The 17,551-nt window shown below is 41.4% G+C and overlaps 1 protein-coding gene across 6 annotated transcripts; it reads left to right on the plus strand.

Moving 5' to 3' along the window:
• Positions 1-413: 413 nt before the first annotated feature.
• impdh1b (IMP (inosine 5'-monophosphate) dehydrogenase 1b) lies at positions 414-17,520 on the plus strand. Of its 6 annotated transcripts, none has more exons than XM_008400590.3 (16): positions 414-691; positions 4,948-5,046; positions 5,229-5,309; positions 8,041-8,089; positions 9,166-9,267; positions 9,359-9,433; positions 9,874-10,080; positions 10,164-10,251; positions 10,323-10,522; positions 11,196-11,286; positions 14,214-14,309; positions 14,458-14,601; positions 14,713-14,857; positions 14,940-15,083; positions 15,166-15,249; positions 15,620-17,520. In XM_008400590.3, the coding sequence occupies exons 1-16, from the start codon at positions 474-476 to the stop codon at positions 15,639-15,641; spliced, it is 1,845 nt and encodes a 614-aa protein (XP_008398812.2). In that variant the 5' UTR covers positions 414-473; the 3' UTR covers positions 15,642-17,520. The 6 variants fall into 6 exon arrangements, with proteins under 6 accessions (XP_008398812.2, XP_081459897.1, XP_008398814.2 ...); XM_081603771.1 differs by having other exon boundaries at positions 5,232-5,309; XM_081603772.1 differs by lacking the exon at positions 414-691 and adding an exon at positions 2,793-3,103.
• The last annotated feature ends 31 nt before the right edge of the window (positions 17,521-17,551 follow it).

Here is a 17,551-nt window from a genome sequence, read left to right on the forward strand (position 1 = left end):
ATGCTGCAGGGACCATTGCCACAGTGACGCCTTCTGGGTGGGAGAATCTCCTAGGCGACGTCCCGTGCTGACACGCCTACAGGTAGCCGGTATCTTTCTGCAGGCAGGTGCATCCTGTGCACCAGCAGACGGAGCAGTCTGAGAAAGGCTGAACTTTTTTTTTTTTTTAGACTCAATTGTCTAGAAAAGACAACCGACAAGACAAGACAAGACAAAATAAAATACAACTTTCTTTCAGCAAAAGAAAGCGAGTGTTTGCCAGGATTCATATTAGGATACTGCATTTGTTTTGCAAATTTTATGATTGCTTTAAGTTTATCTTGCTTTGTTTTGGGGATTACTTCCCTGTGGATTTAAGTGGCTGTTGGAGATCTTTTCTTTTTTTCTTTTTTTTTAAATTCTGTTGACATAACTTGCTGCACAACAAGACTGAGGGGCCCCAGTAGATTCAGGGTCAGATCTCAGGGCCAGCGATGGAAAGATTTGAATACGGGCGCTGTGTGGACGGAGTGAGAGAGAGCCAGCACATCGACTACCGAGGAGTTGTAGGGGACACACAGCCTTCGTATACGAGTGCTCCGCTAAAGGAAGGGGATCGCTGCATCCAGAGCATTTCACATGTCCATAGACACGAAACAGCAGCCCAGCGGTACAACGCCATACGGACTCAAGCGGGTTTTTCTCCAGAAAAGTGAGTATTCAACATCTTACATGTTCATACTTCATACTCCCTTCATGAGGAGGGTTGGTCACTGCAAAATAATCTGGTTTGTCAGGTTCTTTAGACAAACCAGGCTCATCAAACCTATGACTGGGAGCATAAAAAATACGTATGCCCCCAGTAGTTCTTGGGGCCCCGCGTCTTGCTGTTGATGCCTGAGTCCTGGCTCACCACGATCTCCACATTGTTTAAGACAATGGGGAGACAGGTGCTCCCATCATCACCAGTCAGGCAGATCCTCTGGCTCTCCTGGACGCTGCAGTCTGTGGAAATGGGTCTGGTGGATTCAGATACGTTGCTCCCCAGTAGAGGCGCTCCCAGTAAACCGTTCAGCTCTCCGTTGAAAGACAGTTTTCTCTGATCGTCTGACTGTCGGCGCTGCTCCCCGGACGGTTGAGCTACAGGATGTCCCGGAGGAAAGTCGAGTGAAAGGAAAAAGGTAGTAGAAAAAAAGGACACAGATGAGGCACCACGCTGAAAAATGCAGGTGAACTACAGGTCAATCGCCTCCATGTTGGATTGATAAAGTAATTCAAAAGGAGCTCTGATCAAGTATTGAGTTTTCCTGATGAAATATTCAAAATGTCTGAGAAACTGAATTTGGATTTTCGTTAACTTTAAATCGTCAAAGTGAAAAATAACATAAAAATGGAACAAATGAAACATTTTGATGATATTCAAATTTGTGAGATGAATTTGACTCAAGTCACACATGCCAAGTAAGTTCATGTCGGTCTGTCTGACCGTGAGCACACGTGGTTTGAACTGACCCGCCGTTGATGCAGTCGACGCGAACGCGCAACACTAAGAGCTCCTCTCGAGTAGACTGGTGCCATTTTGAACCCGACGTTTTCTGATCCTCGTGCACAAGCTCTGTGATTCACCACTCGGGCCAGAGCAGGCAGAATGCAGCGGGGAAGATAAACAGCGCTGAATCAAGTGCTCAGAATAGCACCAGTGCACAAAAGAACCACTGACCCATATCTGTAATGACCCACATTCAATATCACAGAAAGACACAGCGTGTAACAGATCTTCCTGAGTCAACTCGGCAGATATCAAGTAACTCAGGAGTGTGAATTATATTTGTCAAAATTCGGCCCTCTGTTTGCAATGGCTTGTACAGCAAAGTTCTGATTGGCAGTTTTCTCCTGGCCTCTCGGAGCTGCAGGGAGGTAATGACAGATAAAATTAGCAGTGAGGAAGCAACAGGAAATGATTCTTGGCTGACATCTGCTTGATGACAAGGGCAACATATCAATTAGGACGCATGACTGCATGGAACAGCTATCGCTTGTGAGGTTTGTGTACAGAGGGGTTTAGGATTACTTCTGAAACCGTTCATGTAAAGTCATGCTGCAGTTTCAGAGTGTATTCTTATCGTTTTAAAATATGACATCCTCTGACACTTGTTAACTTCCCAATATGAGATGTTATCTGAGCAGAAAGTGGCTAATCCAAAGTAACACGATGACCCAACAGACACCCCAAAAAACAACATAAAAAAAATCAAACAAACAATAAAAAACTCAACTTGTAATAATGCCGACCTTGCATGGTTAGATTTCACGTAACTGCTTTCATGTGAAGGAAGTGGTGACCGCTCTGTGCAGTCAGGCCAATTATGATCATGTGAATGAGACACAATTTCAAACAACCTTTTCTAACATTAACAAGATGGTTCACTTAAAAAAAAAAAGACAAGCAGTCATGAGACATATTAGGTCTTGCGCATCTGATAAAAGTAAAAACTGAAAAGCCACAAAATGTTCTTGTTCATTGTCTGAAACGTTCAGAATTCACAATGCTAATGCTAGTTAGCCTGTTTGTAGTGCCTTTCAGCAGTTGCTCTTAATATAAAAACATACCATGATTTTCATTTGTAATTTTTTTTTTTCTTTTATTAGTAAATGTTGAACAGTACAAGTAATGTTTCTTCCACTTTTTCACAATTACGTGTGCTGGTCTTTAGAAAACAATCCCAGGAAACAGAATTGCTCGGCTGCAAAATGTGGGAAAACTTCCAAGCAGCATTACTACTGTTGCAACACACTGTTATTTTATCTGGCATTGCATCTGGAACATGGCTAATGTAGCTGCTGACCGGTGTTCAGGTGGTTAGTGGAAGTATGACCCCTAACAGGATTCTGCGTAGGCACCCAAACCCATACAGTTTTATCTCGGCCCTGATCGCAGGATTGATTGGGTTAACATGGTGGAGGTGGGGAGGAGGGGATGTGACGCTGCTCTCAGTACATAACACCAACACTGTCTGCAGACACAGCGACCAAGCAACCACTTCTCAGCCTCCTGCAGACATATTTATTCACATCTTGGACTGAAGAAGGATCTGTGTTTTCATCCTGTTCATTTCTCTACGAGGTATCGACGTAGTTCCGCCTTTATAGTCGCCTTCGTACGGTTTTCGCGAGGGTCTCGCAGCTGGAAAGTTGTTCCCTATTTTTCGTCAACGTGGGCATCTGGTTTCTGAGGCAGCTGCTAGCTTACTCAAAGAAAGATGCTCGACTTTACTCTTGGGGTAAACTTAAACAGTTTAAGCCGCTTTAGTGGCTGCTAAACGGCGTGCAAGCTTAAGTCGTAGACCTTAAATTGCCGGAAGAATTGACTGAACCCTAAGACAGGGCAACAAAAGCTGCTAATGCTACATGCTAGCGGTCGCTCCCACATGTCTACAACGGAGTAGTCTGGATGTAGTTCATGTGGTTACCCACAAGTTCGTCATCGTTAATATGGAAATATATTGGCTTTATAATGGGTTTAACAGCAAAATTGTCCGAAATGTTTGAATTTTATTTATGTAGCTTTATGGCGTTAGAAGCTTTTAAAAATGATAAAATATTGTTGACTCAGAGTTTAGGTCTTTAACATTTATATGGGCGTTACAAACTGGTGGTAATGGTAATGTTGGACTGTTTAACCTCTGAGAGTGACTGGCAGATATTATTAGACATTATTGCTCCAAGCTAATAATGTTAATCATTGAACTAGCTAACCTAGATGTAGCGACTGAAGTGTGTAAACAGGTGTTAACGCAATTTTCTTTCTCCCGGTTAAATAGTTAATTTAATGCAACTTTTGCGGAAGTTTCAGTAAATTTTGCTAACAGGACATTATTTCGCAAGTTTTTTTCTGGTATACAGCCGGAAAAAAAAGGACACGTGTGAGTCCAGTGCCAAACTTGCTTTAGAAATATGTGAAAAAATAATAGAAGTCTTCCTTCTAGATATTCACCATTATTTATAGGAACATTCTACAGGATGAATAATGTATGTGGACCTTATTTCTAATTCGGCGTGATTAAAACGCTAAAATAGAACTAATAGTTGCGACATTTGCCTAGTGTATCTTCAGTGAAAGTAGTTTGTGTTTTTCCACTATCCTCGCTTCATTACTCTTAAATATACCTTTCCAAATGCTGCAGAAAAAAGAGACACGTTTTTCAGGTTTTTGTTTTGCTGGTAGATAGTTATAGTTTGATTGCAGTTAGTTCCTCATAACCTTTTCCATCTGCATGGTAAAAAACGGTTAAAAGATAACAAGATTAGGGAAATACCATAAGGTGGGCTGCATCCTGTTCCCAAAATGTAGAGATAAGCGGCCCTCGTAATAGATTTTAAGGCCTATCGTAGATGGTCAGATGGAGATAATCCATTGATGCACCTCAATGTAAACAACAATGATCAGAAGCATCATATTTTTTTGTTATCTACGGGTGTGGAGTGCTAGCAGCTAGTGTTTGCTGGCTGCCGATAATCTAATCTAGGTCACCAGGCCAGTAACGCTTCAGTCAAGATACATATGATGGTGCAGAGGGGTGTGTGTGTGTGTGTGTGTGTGTGTGTGTGTGTGTGTGTAATGCAGCATTTAATTTACTATAATTTTGGGCTAAATTTAAGAAAAAATTTCTGTTTACCTACAGTGATGGATTTGTGTGTTACTCGGTCAACATTCAGGGTTTATGCTGCACATTGGATAGAGTGAGGACTATTGCACTGTTATTTATTTATTTTCCTATTTTGTGATGCAATAGTTCAGATCTCGTGGTGACAGTGGGTTACTTTATAACTAAGCTTCTATGTGATTTAAAATGTTCCGTATAGAACACCCGCATTTTATACAGGTCCTGCAAAACATTCAATCCCTGTCGTCATGTGCATATTTTATACTTTTTCCTGAGGTTGCGCCTCTGTGTGATCTTTTGGCAGCATGGCGGATTATTTAATCAGTGGTGGTACGGGCTACATCCCAGATGACGGACTGTCGGCACAGCAGCTCTTTTCAGTTGGCGACGGCCTTACGTACAAGTAAGTATCCACGCATCACAGAATGGAAGTGTTTTTTACTTATTTTTTCTTCCCCACACATCTCTGTACATTAGTGAAACAGAATCAAAAGGTTTACTTTTTTTTTTTAAGAGCTCAATTAGGTTAGGCTAAGTTAAGTGTGCACATCAGTGCTTTGTAATGGTCAACGCATTTTGAACCAGCAGATCTGACCAACAGTGTGTTGTCTCGGATGGCCATACGGCTGAAGAGCTATGCTCTAAAGGAGATGGGTTGACTTTCAAGTGAGTAAACCAGTCATCTTCAAACTATTAAAGAAACCCTCTGTCTATGGAGGATAGTTTTTTTTTGTTTTTTATTTAAAGGGGGAAGCAAATTATTGCTCTTTAAGGAAAATCTATTTGCATTTATCCCAAAATATAAGGATTTTCATGCAATAAAGTGTCAAAAGCTTGCTTGAATGCTTAACTTGATCTTTGTTATGAGGGGGGGGAATCGCTCCAGTCAGCATAAAGCTTATTATTTACCTAAACAGATCAGTAAAGTGCTTGACCTCTCTCATAAACACAAAATGCATGACTAACACTTTATGCTATTTCTTGCACATTCTTTGCTCCGTCAGAGGGTCTAATTAAGCACCGCTGCCTCACCCTTTCTTGCTTCTCTCTTACCATGTTGGTGGCACATGCTTTATGGATCAGCTGGCCAAGAATTTGAAACTTGAATTCATAGTTGAAGCCCATAGGTTTACGTACACTGTATTAAAAGACGCATAACCTGTTTGTTTTTGTTCACCAGGGTTAAATCAGACAGTTTAGGTTAAGTTCAGTTTATTTTCTACAGTGTAAGTAAGCCTCAGGTTTCACCTATATAGAAATGGCAAAACATAAAGCCATCCATCTGTTTTGTTTTGGAACAAACAGATTCTGAAACCGAGATGCATGCGCAGCTTCTTTCCACTCGCATAAATCCCCAACCATTATATGAGTTTTCAACTGTTACTCATGCCCGGGATCCCTTTACAGCTGTCCTCTAAAGCACTTTTAATTCTTAGCTGAAAATCGCAAAATTTCTGGCATCGTTCTGTTTCTGCTTCGCTGCTGCTTAGCAATAAGACAACGTTCCTGTTGCTGTAAAACATTTAACTTATAGCTGCCCGAATGGGCATCGTGTAACTTAGTTAAAGGTTTCGTTGTCTTTTTGTTTAGTTTTTTTGTTTTTCTCTAAAAAAAAAAAAAAAAAAAAAAAAGATGATTGTAGCACTGGTTGAAATTCAGCAAAGTCATTGTTGGTGACAGTCTAAACTTCCTGTATCATTGTGCCATAAATACCTCCTGCAGAAAATGCACTTCAGACGTCGGTCTGCTCTTTCGGATATGTGCACCTGCATGTTGAATTCTTCAGACCGTTTGACATCTTTAAGCCCGGCTGTTATTTGTGTAACAAGCAGAAACAAGAAGATGGACTACTTTTTTTAATGTCGAGAGATTAATCGTTGTAAAAGCAAAAGTGGCACCATGACGGGGATTAAATTACAATGCCTAACAAGAATATTGTAACATGATATGTTTGATGTAAAGGCGGAGATGGATTATAGTGCAGACCGGATAGTTTGAGTAGTATTTGAAAGTAGAGCAGAGGTTCACCTTTCATCAGGACAACAACTCTAAAGACGGAGGTAGAAGAGAACCCAATTCAGGCTCACTTTCCTTCCTCTTCTCAGACTGTAACGTGAATTTGCAATGAAATAAATGTAAATTTGAAGTTTGTTACATGAGAATGATTGGAAAAGGTCAATGGGTTAAAACAAAAAATACACAAGTCAAAGGATAATACAAAATTAAAGCATCCACTATAATTCATGGTTGTACAAAAACATTCAGCCAGACAGCATTGATTCAGAAACATGATTGGCATGCAGAACAACATTATTCTTCACAGTCAAGTAATGGGTGTCTATGCATACCATTTATAGGTTTGAAATGGTTTTAATTTGATACTGGATTTTAAGAATGCTCTTTAGATTTATTTAATTTGCTTTGATTGCTCCTATGCAAAAAATGCGAGATCCATTGAATGCTAAGGTGAAAGAAAGTGAGCAGAGTGACCTTTGTTTTTGTTTATCTTCAAACACTCCCACTTGGCGTCCTGGATTTGTCTACATTTAACATTCAAATGAAAACCACAATAAGGCCACAAGCTTTTGTTTCCCTTCGGAGTCGGAGCCCGTTTGCTTCCGACTCCAGAGTCGGTTCAGACTGTGATGCTGCTGAGGTCTGAGGCTTCAGCTAAATGCTGACAGATGTGGACCCTGCGTACCGTTTTCGGCTGGACCTGCTGCCATTTAGCGTCCCGTTCAGGGAAGCTATTTTTGACTCCTGGTCTCCACCCACGCTGACGCAAAGTAGATTAAAAGTCATCCCTCATATTCCACTCTCCTGCACTCTTCATGTACACCATTAGTGCTCATCTCTCCTCAGTTTGGATCCGTTCCTACTATGTGCTTTTCATTTTAAAAATGCAAAGCTCCCATTTAGTCCTGTGCCGTTCCATTCGCCTACTGCATGGTCTCACACCCATCTGCAAAAACCACTAAGTACACACAGACTGCCTGAAGCGAGGGGGTGGGGGGCGACACACACTATTTCTGTCTAGCTTTTTCTCCTCAAAATTCTTTCATTCTAGTTCCTGTAGTGTTTACTCGGCACAAAGAGGTCAACTCTAGCTTCTTAGCAGCTACATGGCATACCCTGCTGTCCTCAGTGTCTGTTCTCAGCCATGTTTTTCTTCTGGGAAAACATCAAGAGGCAACTCGTAACAATAAGATGTAATTCAAGTCCTCAGTTTGGTCCAAAAACGGTTTATGTTGCTCTGTCGGCTCATATTAAGTGAAGTCTTAATCTGGAGCTCCTGGAGTTTCTATTAAAGATTGATTATGTTTTGAGATTTCAATGATGATCCATTATTTTTCCCTTTTTTTTCTCTTTAATTTCTGATTTCTTCTTTGTCTTTCAGTGACTTCCTGATTTTGCCTGGCTTCATTGACTTTACCTCTGATGAAGTGGTGAGTTTTTTTTTTTTGTTGTTTTTTTTTTTCGTGAGCTAGAACTTTCTGGTTGGCACTTTGCTCCCTCACGTCGAAAACGTTTGGAAATGATCTTCTTAAACGAAAAGAAAGCGGAGCCGCACGTAAAATCTTCCACTGTGCATCACAGCCTCGTTTTCTATATCCAGTTGTTTACAGAAGTCGTGGTATTTTCCACCTCTTACTGACACGAGAGCTGCTCTTTTTCTGACTTGCTGTTTTTGCTTAGTGTGGTTAGACGCCGGCTGCACCCACAGCCCTCATGTGTTTACGTTCACGTCTGGTCAGTGGCTCACCCGTCTCTCAGCAGATGAGTTAATCTCTGGGCTTTGCGCGAAATGAAGCCTCCCTCTTCTGCTCCGTCCATTTCTAAGGGTTTTAGTTAAATTGATCTATAATCTCTGCTGCTGTTTTAAAGAAACGAGTTTAAAGGAATATCTCTGATCACAACAAACATGGAAGGTCATGATGGGGAAATACTAACCGTAACACCCATCAGTCTTATTTGATACTTGAAGTTTTATGCCGTTGTGCAATATCTGATTAAATTTGTGTGGTTTTTTGACTTCCCTCTCTGGCTCAAAGCTTCCCATTGAGTAAAATCAGAATACGATATTATACTTTTTGCCTTCGCTGTGACCTCCTGAGAAACACGGCGATCTGCCTCCAAAGTTTACGTCTACGTGAGATAAAGAGCAACTTCGAGACGTGAGTTAGACTGATGCGCCGGTTTCCCATGCGAGGAATGCTGCTTCTGTTTTATTTATTTATTTTTCTTTCACAAGTGTTAAAAAAAATAAAAATCCCAAAAATGCTGGTTCTTGTGGGAGTGGATGATAAGTGAAGATAAATTCTGTTGTTTAGGGAGGAAATAGTGATGAGTCAGAACACAATTTACTGGATTGGATGTTCAGCCATCTTAAATCAGAGTAACACCAAACTGAGACACTTTGGGGTTTTTCCTTTCCCTTTAACCAGCATTAACTAAAAACTAGTGACACAGTGTATTACGCCCCCTGCTGGATGAAGTGTGCAACCTTTTTTAACTTTTACAGGACCTGACGTCGGCGCTCACCAAGAAGATCACCCTGAAAACGCCTCTCATCTCATCGCCCATGGACACCGTCACAGAATCGGCCATGGCAATTGCTATGGCGGTAAGGAAATGCAGAATTCACTTTTATTCATGTTTTTTTTAATCTAAGTGTACGACTTTTTAAATGTGGTTTTTCCTTCCTAATTTGCTAGCTAATGGGAGGAATGGGGTTCATTCATCACAACTGCACACCTGAATTCCAGGCCAATGAGGTCCGGAAGGTCAAGGTAAGGAACAATTTCCGCTTCCGTCATGTTTCCCTAAAACAATGGGTATTTTTTATTTTTTTAGTCATGCATGTTGTATTTTATTTTGACTGCAGAGGTTGTTGTTGTGGTGTTTTTGTTTTGTCAAATCTTACAAAAATGGAATAAAGTACAAATGATTAATCTGAAGCTGCTCTCTTGACTTTTCCTAATTTTTTCCCCTTATCTTTTTTTTTTTTTTTTAATGTAGCATATGGTAACTTTCACCTTCTGTGTGTGGTGCATGTTTTTGTCATTGCTGTGTATGTTTAACTTTTTTGTTGTTGTTGCGTGCTATGTATTACAATTTCTTAACTGTGTGGAGTTGATTTTTGCTACATCTTCTGCTTTACTTACAAACAAAAACCCACTTTGGTCACAAAATGATTCACGATTTCGTTCACTTTTCTGTTCCTTTCCAGAGGTTCGAACAGGGCTTCATCACAGACCCGCTCGTAATGAGTCCGCGTCACACGATTGGAGATGTGTTCGAGGCCAAAGTAAGACACGGTTTCTCTGGAATTCCCATCACGGAGACGGGAAAAATGGGCAGCAAGCTGGTTGGGATCGTCACCTCCAGAGACATTGACTTCCTCTCTGAGAAAGACCACGGCAAACCCCTGGAGGAGGTGTGCTGCTTTGCATTTCTGGGAGTTTTTTTTCCACACTTTGATTTTGTTTTATCGCCGTACTCACGCTTGTAATCTTCTAGGCTATGACGAAAAGAGAGGACTTGGTGGTAGCTCCGGCTGGCGTCACGCTCAAAGAAGCCAATGATATTTTACAGAGGAGCAAAAAAGGTGAACGTTGGCGTGTTAAAGCAGAGTTACCTGTGTTGCTTCCTAAGCTCATTTCGACGCTCTCATTTCAGGCAAGCTTCCCATTGTGAATGATCGTGACGAGCTGGTGGCCATTATCGCCAGGACAGATCTGAAGAAGAACAGAGACTACCCTCTAGCATCAAAAGATCCACGCAAACAGCTCCTCTGTGGTGCCGCCATCGGCACCCGTGAGGATGACAAATACAGACTGGACCTACTGGTGCAGGCTGGGGTTGATGTGGTTGTGCTGGTAGGTATTATTTATATATATATATATATATATATATGTTTGATGATTATTATTTTAGGGAAAAGGTGTCCTTTTTTTTGTTTAGCAGTGATTGAGAAACAGGCCTGTTGGAAGATAAACCAGCATGACCTGCAGCATTGTGTTCATGTCAGGACGTGAAGTTGCTGTTAGGAGAATTTTAGTTCATCATCCCTCCAGCGAGTTTAGCCACAGAGCGCCCTCTGGTGGCTGTTGTTGACCACTGCGTTACTTTGTGAGCTTTAGGAGAATTGTGCTGGATAAATACACTACAAACTGCAGCTCTGTAGTCATTAAAATACTTATAAGACCTTTAAAGTAAAATCTTTATGCTGTATTTTTCTATTATTGATCTTCTGTTAAAACATTCACATTAATATTTCCTTCCTGCTTTCTGTCCAGTCTGTAGTTTTTGTAGGTCCTATATTTAAAACCTAACCATACTAGAATGATCTGTTAAGAATTCATAATAAACTTTTATATTTATTTTTAAGAAAGGACCAAGAACTCTGAAAATGTAAGCCATAATGCAATCACAATGATACAGTTGTTTTGTAATGTAAAATCCACACATAATTTGTTCATATTTTATTCAGAACTTTCTAAAGTGTGGAATACTTTTACCTAACGCAAAAAATTTTTTCTGTATTTTCAGGATTCTTCACAGGGCAACTCAGTGTATCAGATCAACATGATCAGCTACATTAAACAAAAGCATCCTGAACTACAAGTGGTGGGAGGAAACGGTGAGTTTGTTGCAATTGGAAATGGCTGAGTGTCTGAATTAAAGGTTAAAATCAAGCAACTTGTAGGAGCTATTTCCCTCTTTTCAGTTAAATTTTAGAGTTTTAGAAAAGTAGCAGCACTTGATGAGAGTGATTTCATTGACCTTCCAGATGTCATGACACAGAAACTAATGCCTGTTTCAAAGAGAAATGTTCCACAACAGCAGGACATTGACAAGTGGCCATACCTGCAAAGCGTCAAGCTCCACAACAGATGCTGACATAGATCTGCTCATTGGCACAAATGTACCTAAAGTAATGGAGCTGTGGGAGCTGATCAGCAGTCGGGATGAAGGCCCATATGCAGTTTGGACCCGAGTTAGATGGGTCATCAATGGTCCCCTCCGGAGTGAAAGGGACAAAACAGGCTGCCATGCTTTCACTGCAAACAGGATTTCTGTTAAACATCTGGAAACAATGTTGATTGAATCATGATTTCAATGAAAAAACATCCCAACAGCAGATTGAAATGTCCAGAGAAGATTTTAAGTTTATGAATATCATGAACAATATACCACAATATAAAATGGACATTATTGCATTGATTTGCCTTTTAAGGCTGAAAATTCAATCTTGTCTGTGAAGTGTCGTGTTGCAGAGCAACATCTTTCAAGCCTGAAAGGAAAGTTTGCCAAGAACAGGAGCACCGTCAATAAATACATCTGCAATGAAGCAGAGGGCAAGAACATCAACCTGGGAAAAGATGCTACCCACTTTTCTTCCCAGCTCCAAGATGGACAGGGGTTGCTGGCTGAGGAGATTCGCCAGAACCTGCAGATCTATTCAAAGTTGGGTCAAGCAGAAGCTGACCAGAACACACTGGAGGAAGAAGAGGATGCCCATCTAAAGCTGGAGGAGGCGAGCGGTGAAGGAAAGATGGCGCTGGAGGACAACATTCTGGTAATGGAGAACCAGAACAACAAGCTGCTGAAGGAGTGCAAGCAGATGAAGCTGAAACCATCTGTAGCTTGGGCTGTCTCTGAAGATGGCCAGCTGTACGGACTTGGTCCAGTGGTTGATAACGGAGTCCTCAGAGTGAGTGGACGTCTCGGAGGAGCTGCTGTGCCACCTGAGGCTGGACATCCGGCTGTCCCGTGTAAAGCCATGCATGTGACATTAATTCTGTGTCGCATTTACCATTTGCTTGGTCCAGCAGGTAGAAACCACATGTTGTCCAGACTGTATCAGAGATGCAGGATAATCAGTGCAAACTCTGCTGCCAGAAAAATCCTGTCTGTCTGTGTTACCTGCAGAAGAAATGGAGAAAAACTTCTGGAACAAAAAATGGCCGAGGAAAAGATGCCACCAGATAAACCTCCATTTACAGATGTTGGGAGTTGATTGTGCTGTTCATTTGAAAGTGTTTCATGCCCTGGATGCCACTTCTTGAAGTAATGTAATCAGAAGATTCATCTGCCGGAGTGGTCCAGTGTCTTCCATCAGGTCAGATGATGAAACATTGCAAACTGTTTTCTGTGAGGCTGAAGCCATTCTGAATGACAGACCCATCACTTTGGTCTCTGATGATCCAAATGATTTAGAAGCCCTCGCGCCCAATCGCATCCTAATGTTGAAGAGCAAACTTGTTCTGCCACCTGGACCGTTTCAGGAACAATACACGTACCTCAGACGGAGATGGAAGAAAGTACAGAATATGGCTGAACTCTTTTGGAAAAGTTGGATCTCTGAGTATCTGCCCTTAATGCAAGAAAGACAAAAATGGATGAGACGGAGAAGAAACCTCTCTCTTGGAGACATTGTCCTGATTGCACAGAAGAATTACTTAATGTCTTTGCATTAATTATTGAGCTTGCTATTAGAATAGCTCCTTTAGTTAGAGATGTAATTGTGATTTAATGCACAATTAGGGGCTGGAATGTAGGAGCCATTTCCCTATTTTCAGTTAAATTTTAGAATTTAGATTTAGTATATTCTTATTTTTTGTTTATTGTCTAGTTGATTTATAATTAGAATTTTTTGTTTAATTTGTTATTTAGAATAAGTTCATTGGTAAGTGTTGGGTAAAACTAATCATTGTTTTGTCATTTTATTTGAGTGTTTTATCTAAATGTGTTCAGTTACCTAACTGGCTCTGACCAGTTATTGTTAAAGGTTCTTTCTTTATCTGTAATGTAATTTTCTACTCAAGGGGTCCATCTGTTTTGTCATCTCAGCATTGTTCTACTGAAGAAGGTCATCACAATAAAAGCCAATTCCCAAGCAGAGTTGAGCAGAGCTCACCAATCTTTGATCCCGGGCGGGTTAGAGGTTGTGGGTCTCTGCCTTTGCAAAGGAAGGCATAAAAACCTCATTGGTCTTGTGTCTGGTTCTTTACAGGTCTTGAGCTAATTTTAAAAACCCCAACAGTTAGTAATTCACTTGATTAGTTTATTAATTTCAGTTGGGATGTGGGAGATTCACAGTATAAATAGGTGGATTTTAGGTAACTTATTATGCACGTGGCTGGTCATAAGGTTTTTTTTACCAGTCTATGGAATGAGTCACTAGTCTCAGTCATCAATCTGTCAGTCAATCGGTGAGGGAACAGGTGCAGGAATCCGAGCAGGAGAAGAAGCAGAGTCCTGTGACGCCTGTAACTCGTTTTGCCTGAACTGTGGAATAAAACAACCAAAGAACTGCATTTTTTACTTTTTCTATCCTTTTGAACTGTGTAAGCCAGAAACCCACGGTGCATCAGGTGACTGTTGAGTTGGATTCACCTTTTGTTTTGATCACCTTTAATTCTTGAGTTTTTATTTTTATTTTTGAGTTTGAGTTGTCAACAAATAGTCACTACACAACTATTTGTTCTTGGAACTGTCTTACAAAATGTTGCAAGGGTCGTTATTGCTGCTGTCTTATTTTAAAATTATTCTTTCCCTCCGCAGTGGTCACAGCAGCCCAGGCCAAGAATCTCATTGATGCCGGTGTGGATGCTCTGAGGGTTGGGATGGGTTGTGGCTCCATTTGCATCACGCAGGAAGGTACTCCACAACTGAGCACTAAGATGGCAATGCAGAAAAGTTTACAGTCTGCTCATCGGTTGCAAAGCTACGGGACTGCGGGTCCCTTTCAGCAGACTGTCCTGCTCTGCATCACCTGTATTTATTTATTTTCTTAAATTCCTTTTAGTGATGGCCTGTGGGCGTCCTCAGGGAACCTCTGTGTATAAAGTAGCAGAGTACGCGAGACGTTTTGGTGTGCCGGTGATTGCGGACGGCGGTATCCAGACCGTGGGCCACGTGGTGAAGGCTCTGTCTCTGGGAGCATCGACTGGTGAGGCCCAAATGTTTACCATGAGAAACAGCCCCCCGTCCAACTTCCAGCCATTTCACAGCACCGTTTGAATATCTGTTATCATACCACGTGTGAAACCTCTCCCAACAGTTATGATGGGCTCCCTGCTAGCTGCGACCACCGAGGCTCCTGGAGAGTACTTCTTCTCAGACGGCGTGCGACTGAAGAAGTATCGGGGTATGGGATCTCTGGATGCGATGGAGAAAAGCACCAGCAGCCAGAAGCGCTACTTTAGGTGTGTGGGAGCTAAAAAGTCTTAAACGCAAACATTATATTTGGGTGAAGCGAGTCTTGAGCGGGTGATGTCTTCTTTTCAGTGAGGGCGACAAGGTGAAGGTCGCTCAGGGCGTGTCGGGCTCGGTCCAGGACAAAGGCTCCATCCATAAGTTTGTACCGTACCTCATAGCTGGAATCCAACATGGCTGCCAGGACATCGGAGCAAAGAGCCTGTCTGTCCTCCGGTGGGGTGTCTGTTTTACTTGGAGCACGCGTGCAATATTTATGAATGCTACATTAAAATAACTAGATTTTTCTTTTTCTTAGTTCTATGATGTACTCTGGGGAACTGAAGTTTGAGAAGCGAACTATGTCCGCACAGGTTGAGGGAGGCGTTCATGGACTACACTCGTAAGTAACTTCAAAAACTCCAAAATATAAAATTTCTAGAATTAAGTTCTTTAGCTCTTCAACCTCTTGACGGTTTCTATATCGGAGAGAAACCAAAGATCTGGAAATTTACACTCTATGGTGCATCAGCAGTTGTATGAGATGGACCACAGTGACATAACTTAAGATTGTTTATTTAAGAGGCATAACACAAATTCATCGATCCACAACCAGAGGCTCGATGAATTTGTAACATTCTTCCCCTGGCTATGATTCTGCTCACAGCGAGACTTCAAATGAACATTTTACGCTAAGCACATTTCTGAAGTCTGGCTTTAAGCTGAGTGACACCCTCCAGACTAAATGCTGATCTTTTTCTTTGCCTCCACAGTTATGAGAAGCGACTTTACTAAACGGAACTTAAGGAAGAGTGAAGGAGATCCAATCTGACAGTGACCAAATGTTTTCAAAACTTCTGCCAAAATCCGCAACAACACCCTCTCTGCTTCCTCTGCGTTAAGCCCACTCGCTCACTTATCACAAAACGGCGGATTCGGAGTAGAGGACGGCATCGTAGCAAATGGAGAATCTTCAAACCTGCACCGACTCTGAACACCTCAGACTTTGCTCTTAAGAAGTGGCGCATCAGGGTTACTGTTGGACTTTATTTTTGTTTGTTTGGTTCATGAGTGTGCAGCCCCACACCAGGTTGGTGTGCGTGAGGCTGATGGTCGTGTGAACTCCAGGTTGTGTGAGGTCACAGTAAAGTCGGGACGGAGTAAAGGCGTGCCGTGTTGTGTTTGTCCCGTCAGAAACGGCCGTGGCGCAGATCAGCGGCGTCTTTTTGTGGCTCGCTTTGGGTCCCACGCCTACCAGCAATACGCGCCGCCTGAAGCGTAACCCATCCCCGTTCAGCAACGCACACCGACGGGTGCGGAACACAAGACATCACGTCTCTCTTGGTGCGCCGTGCCAGTCCGGAGCGGCAAACCTTTCCGAGTAATAATTTTAGGTCATTGCAGATGTATGCTGCTCGTATTACAGCACGTTATTTACTTGGTGTATAGTGCGTTCTTACAATTGACACGTTTGTCATCGTTGTTAATCGAATCGGAATAGTGGGCAGATCGGCAGTGGGGGCTTTTTTTTTCTTCTTCTTTTCCTCTTTGGAAATTCAATCATTCTGAGCCAAATAACCAGTGCCCAATCTCAGTGTTGTTGGTATATTTAACATGGAGGGCACCAAAAGCTAACGAACGTCAGATTTGTTTAGGATGTATAATGGGTCAATCATAAACTCTTAGTCAAAGTGACTTTTTCCTTGTTCGTAATCTGAATATTTATTTTCAGAGAAAAACTCTTTATATTAAACTTGTGGAGTCCTGGCGACTTTGATTTCAGCTGGAAGGTTTTTGATAATGCATGTTTTGTTTTTTCCAATGAGCCAAACGTGGCTGTGTTTCTATTCTGCTTAGATCGCAAACATACTGCCAAGTGTATCTACACTTCTTTTTATTTTATTTTTTGTTTTTAAACCTTGATACCAAAACCGGTGTGGCAGTTAGCTCATCTGTTTTTTTCCCGTCAGGCATGGATTTGTTGCGTTTTTATCCGTTCACCAGAGGTATGCCTTGAAATAGAGATGGACACATGTCGGCTCAGTGAATGGCGACACGTTCTTGCCACACATTTTGTTCGAGTATCTTTGTTCGTCGTTCAGTTTGATGTTGGAGTTAGAAATTGTTCAAAGTGGATATCCTTGCCATACTTTTACCGTACGTTTTTAATTTGTTCTCTAACCCAATGAAGTTTCTCCATCCCACACAAGGTGAACTAACAGTGCTTGCAGCTACAATGACTTTAAAGAAAAATGTACATGACTATAACTGAAGAAAACAAATGCCTTCAATAAGTTTGAAGAAACTGCTGTTCATTTTTCCCAGACTCCCTATTTAAAACAGGTCATTCAGCTGTCCAGAATGTCTTAATTGTGAAGTACTGAGTCCTGTTAGCCCATCTACAAAGCACAACTGACATTTTATTAATGTTTCTCCTCTGTATGAATTCAGTTTTCTGCGATTGTCAACAGAGTGACACATTTTGCAACCAAAAACCAAATGTTCTCTCTTTTTTTTTTTTTGTAAACTGATGGGAAAATCTTCAGTTATTATCCATCAGGGGATTTTGAGGAAGATCACTTTAGGATATGTTTACAGTAAAAACACTCATAAGAGGAAAGTTGCTTTTGCTGTTTTTAATATGTTAAAATAAATAAATAAATACAATACTGTGCATGAGCTCCTGTCTTTCATTTCTTTTCAAT

This window comes from Poecilia reticulata, chromosome 23 (genome assembly GCF_904066995.2).
Source record: "Poecilia reticulata chromosome 23, P_reticulata-male-v2, whole genome shotgun sequence".
In the NCBI taxonomy this organism is placed as follows: Eukaryota; Metazoa; Chordata; class Actinopteri; order Cyprinodontiformes; family Poeciliidae; genus Poecilia; species Poecilia reticulata.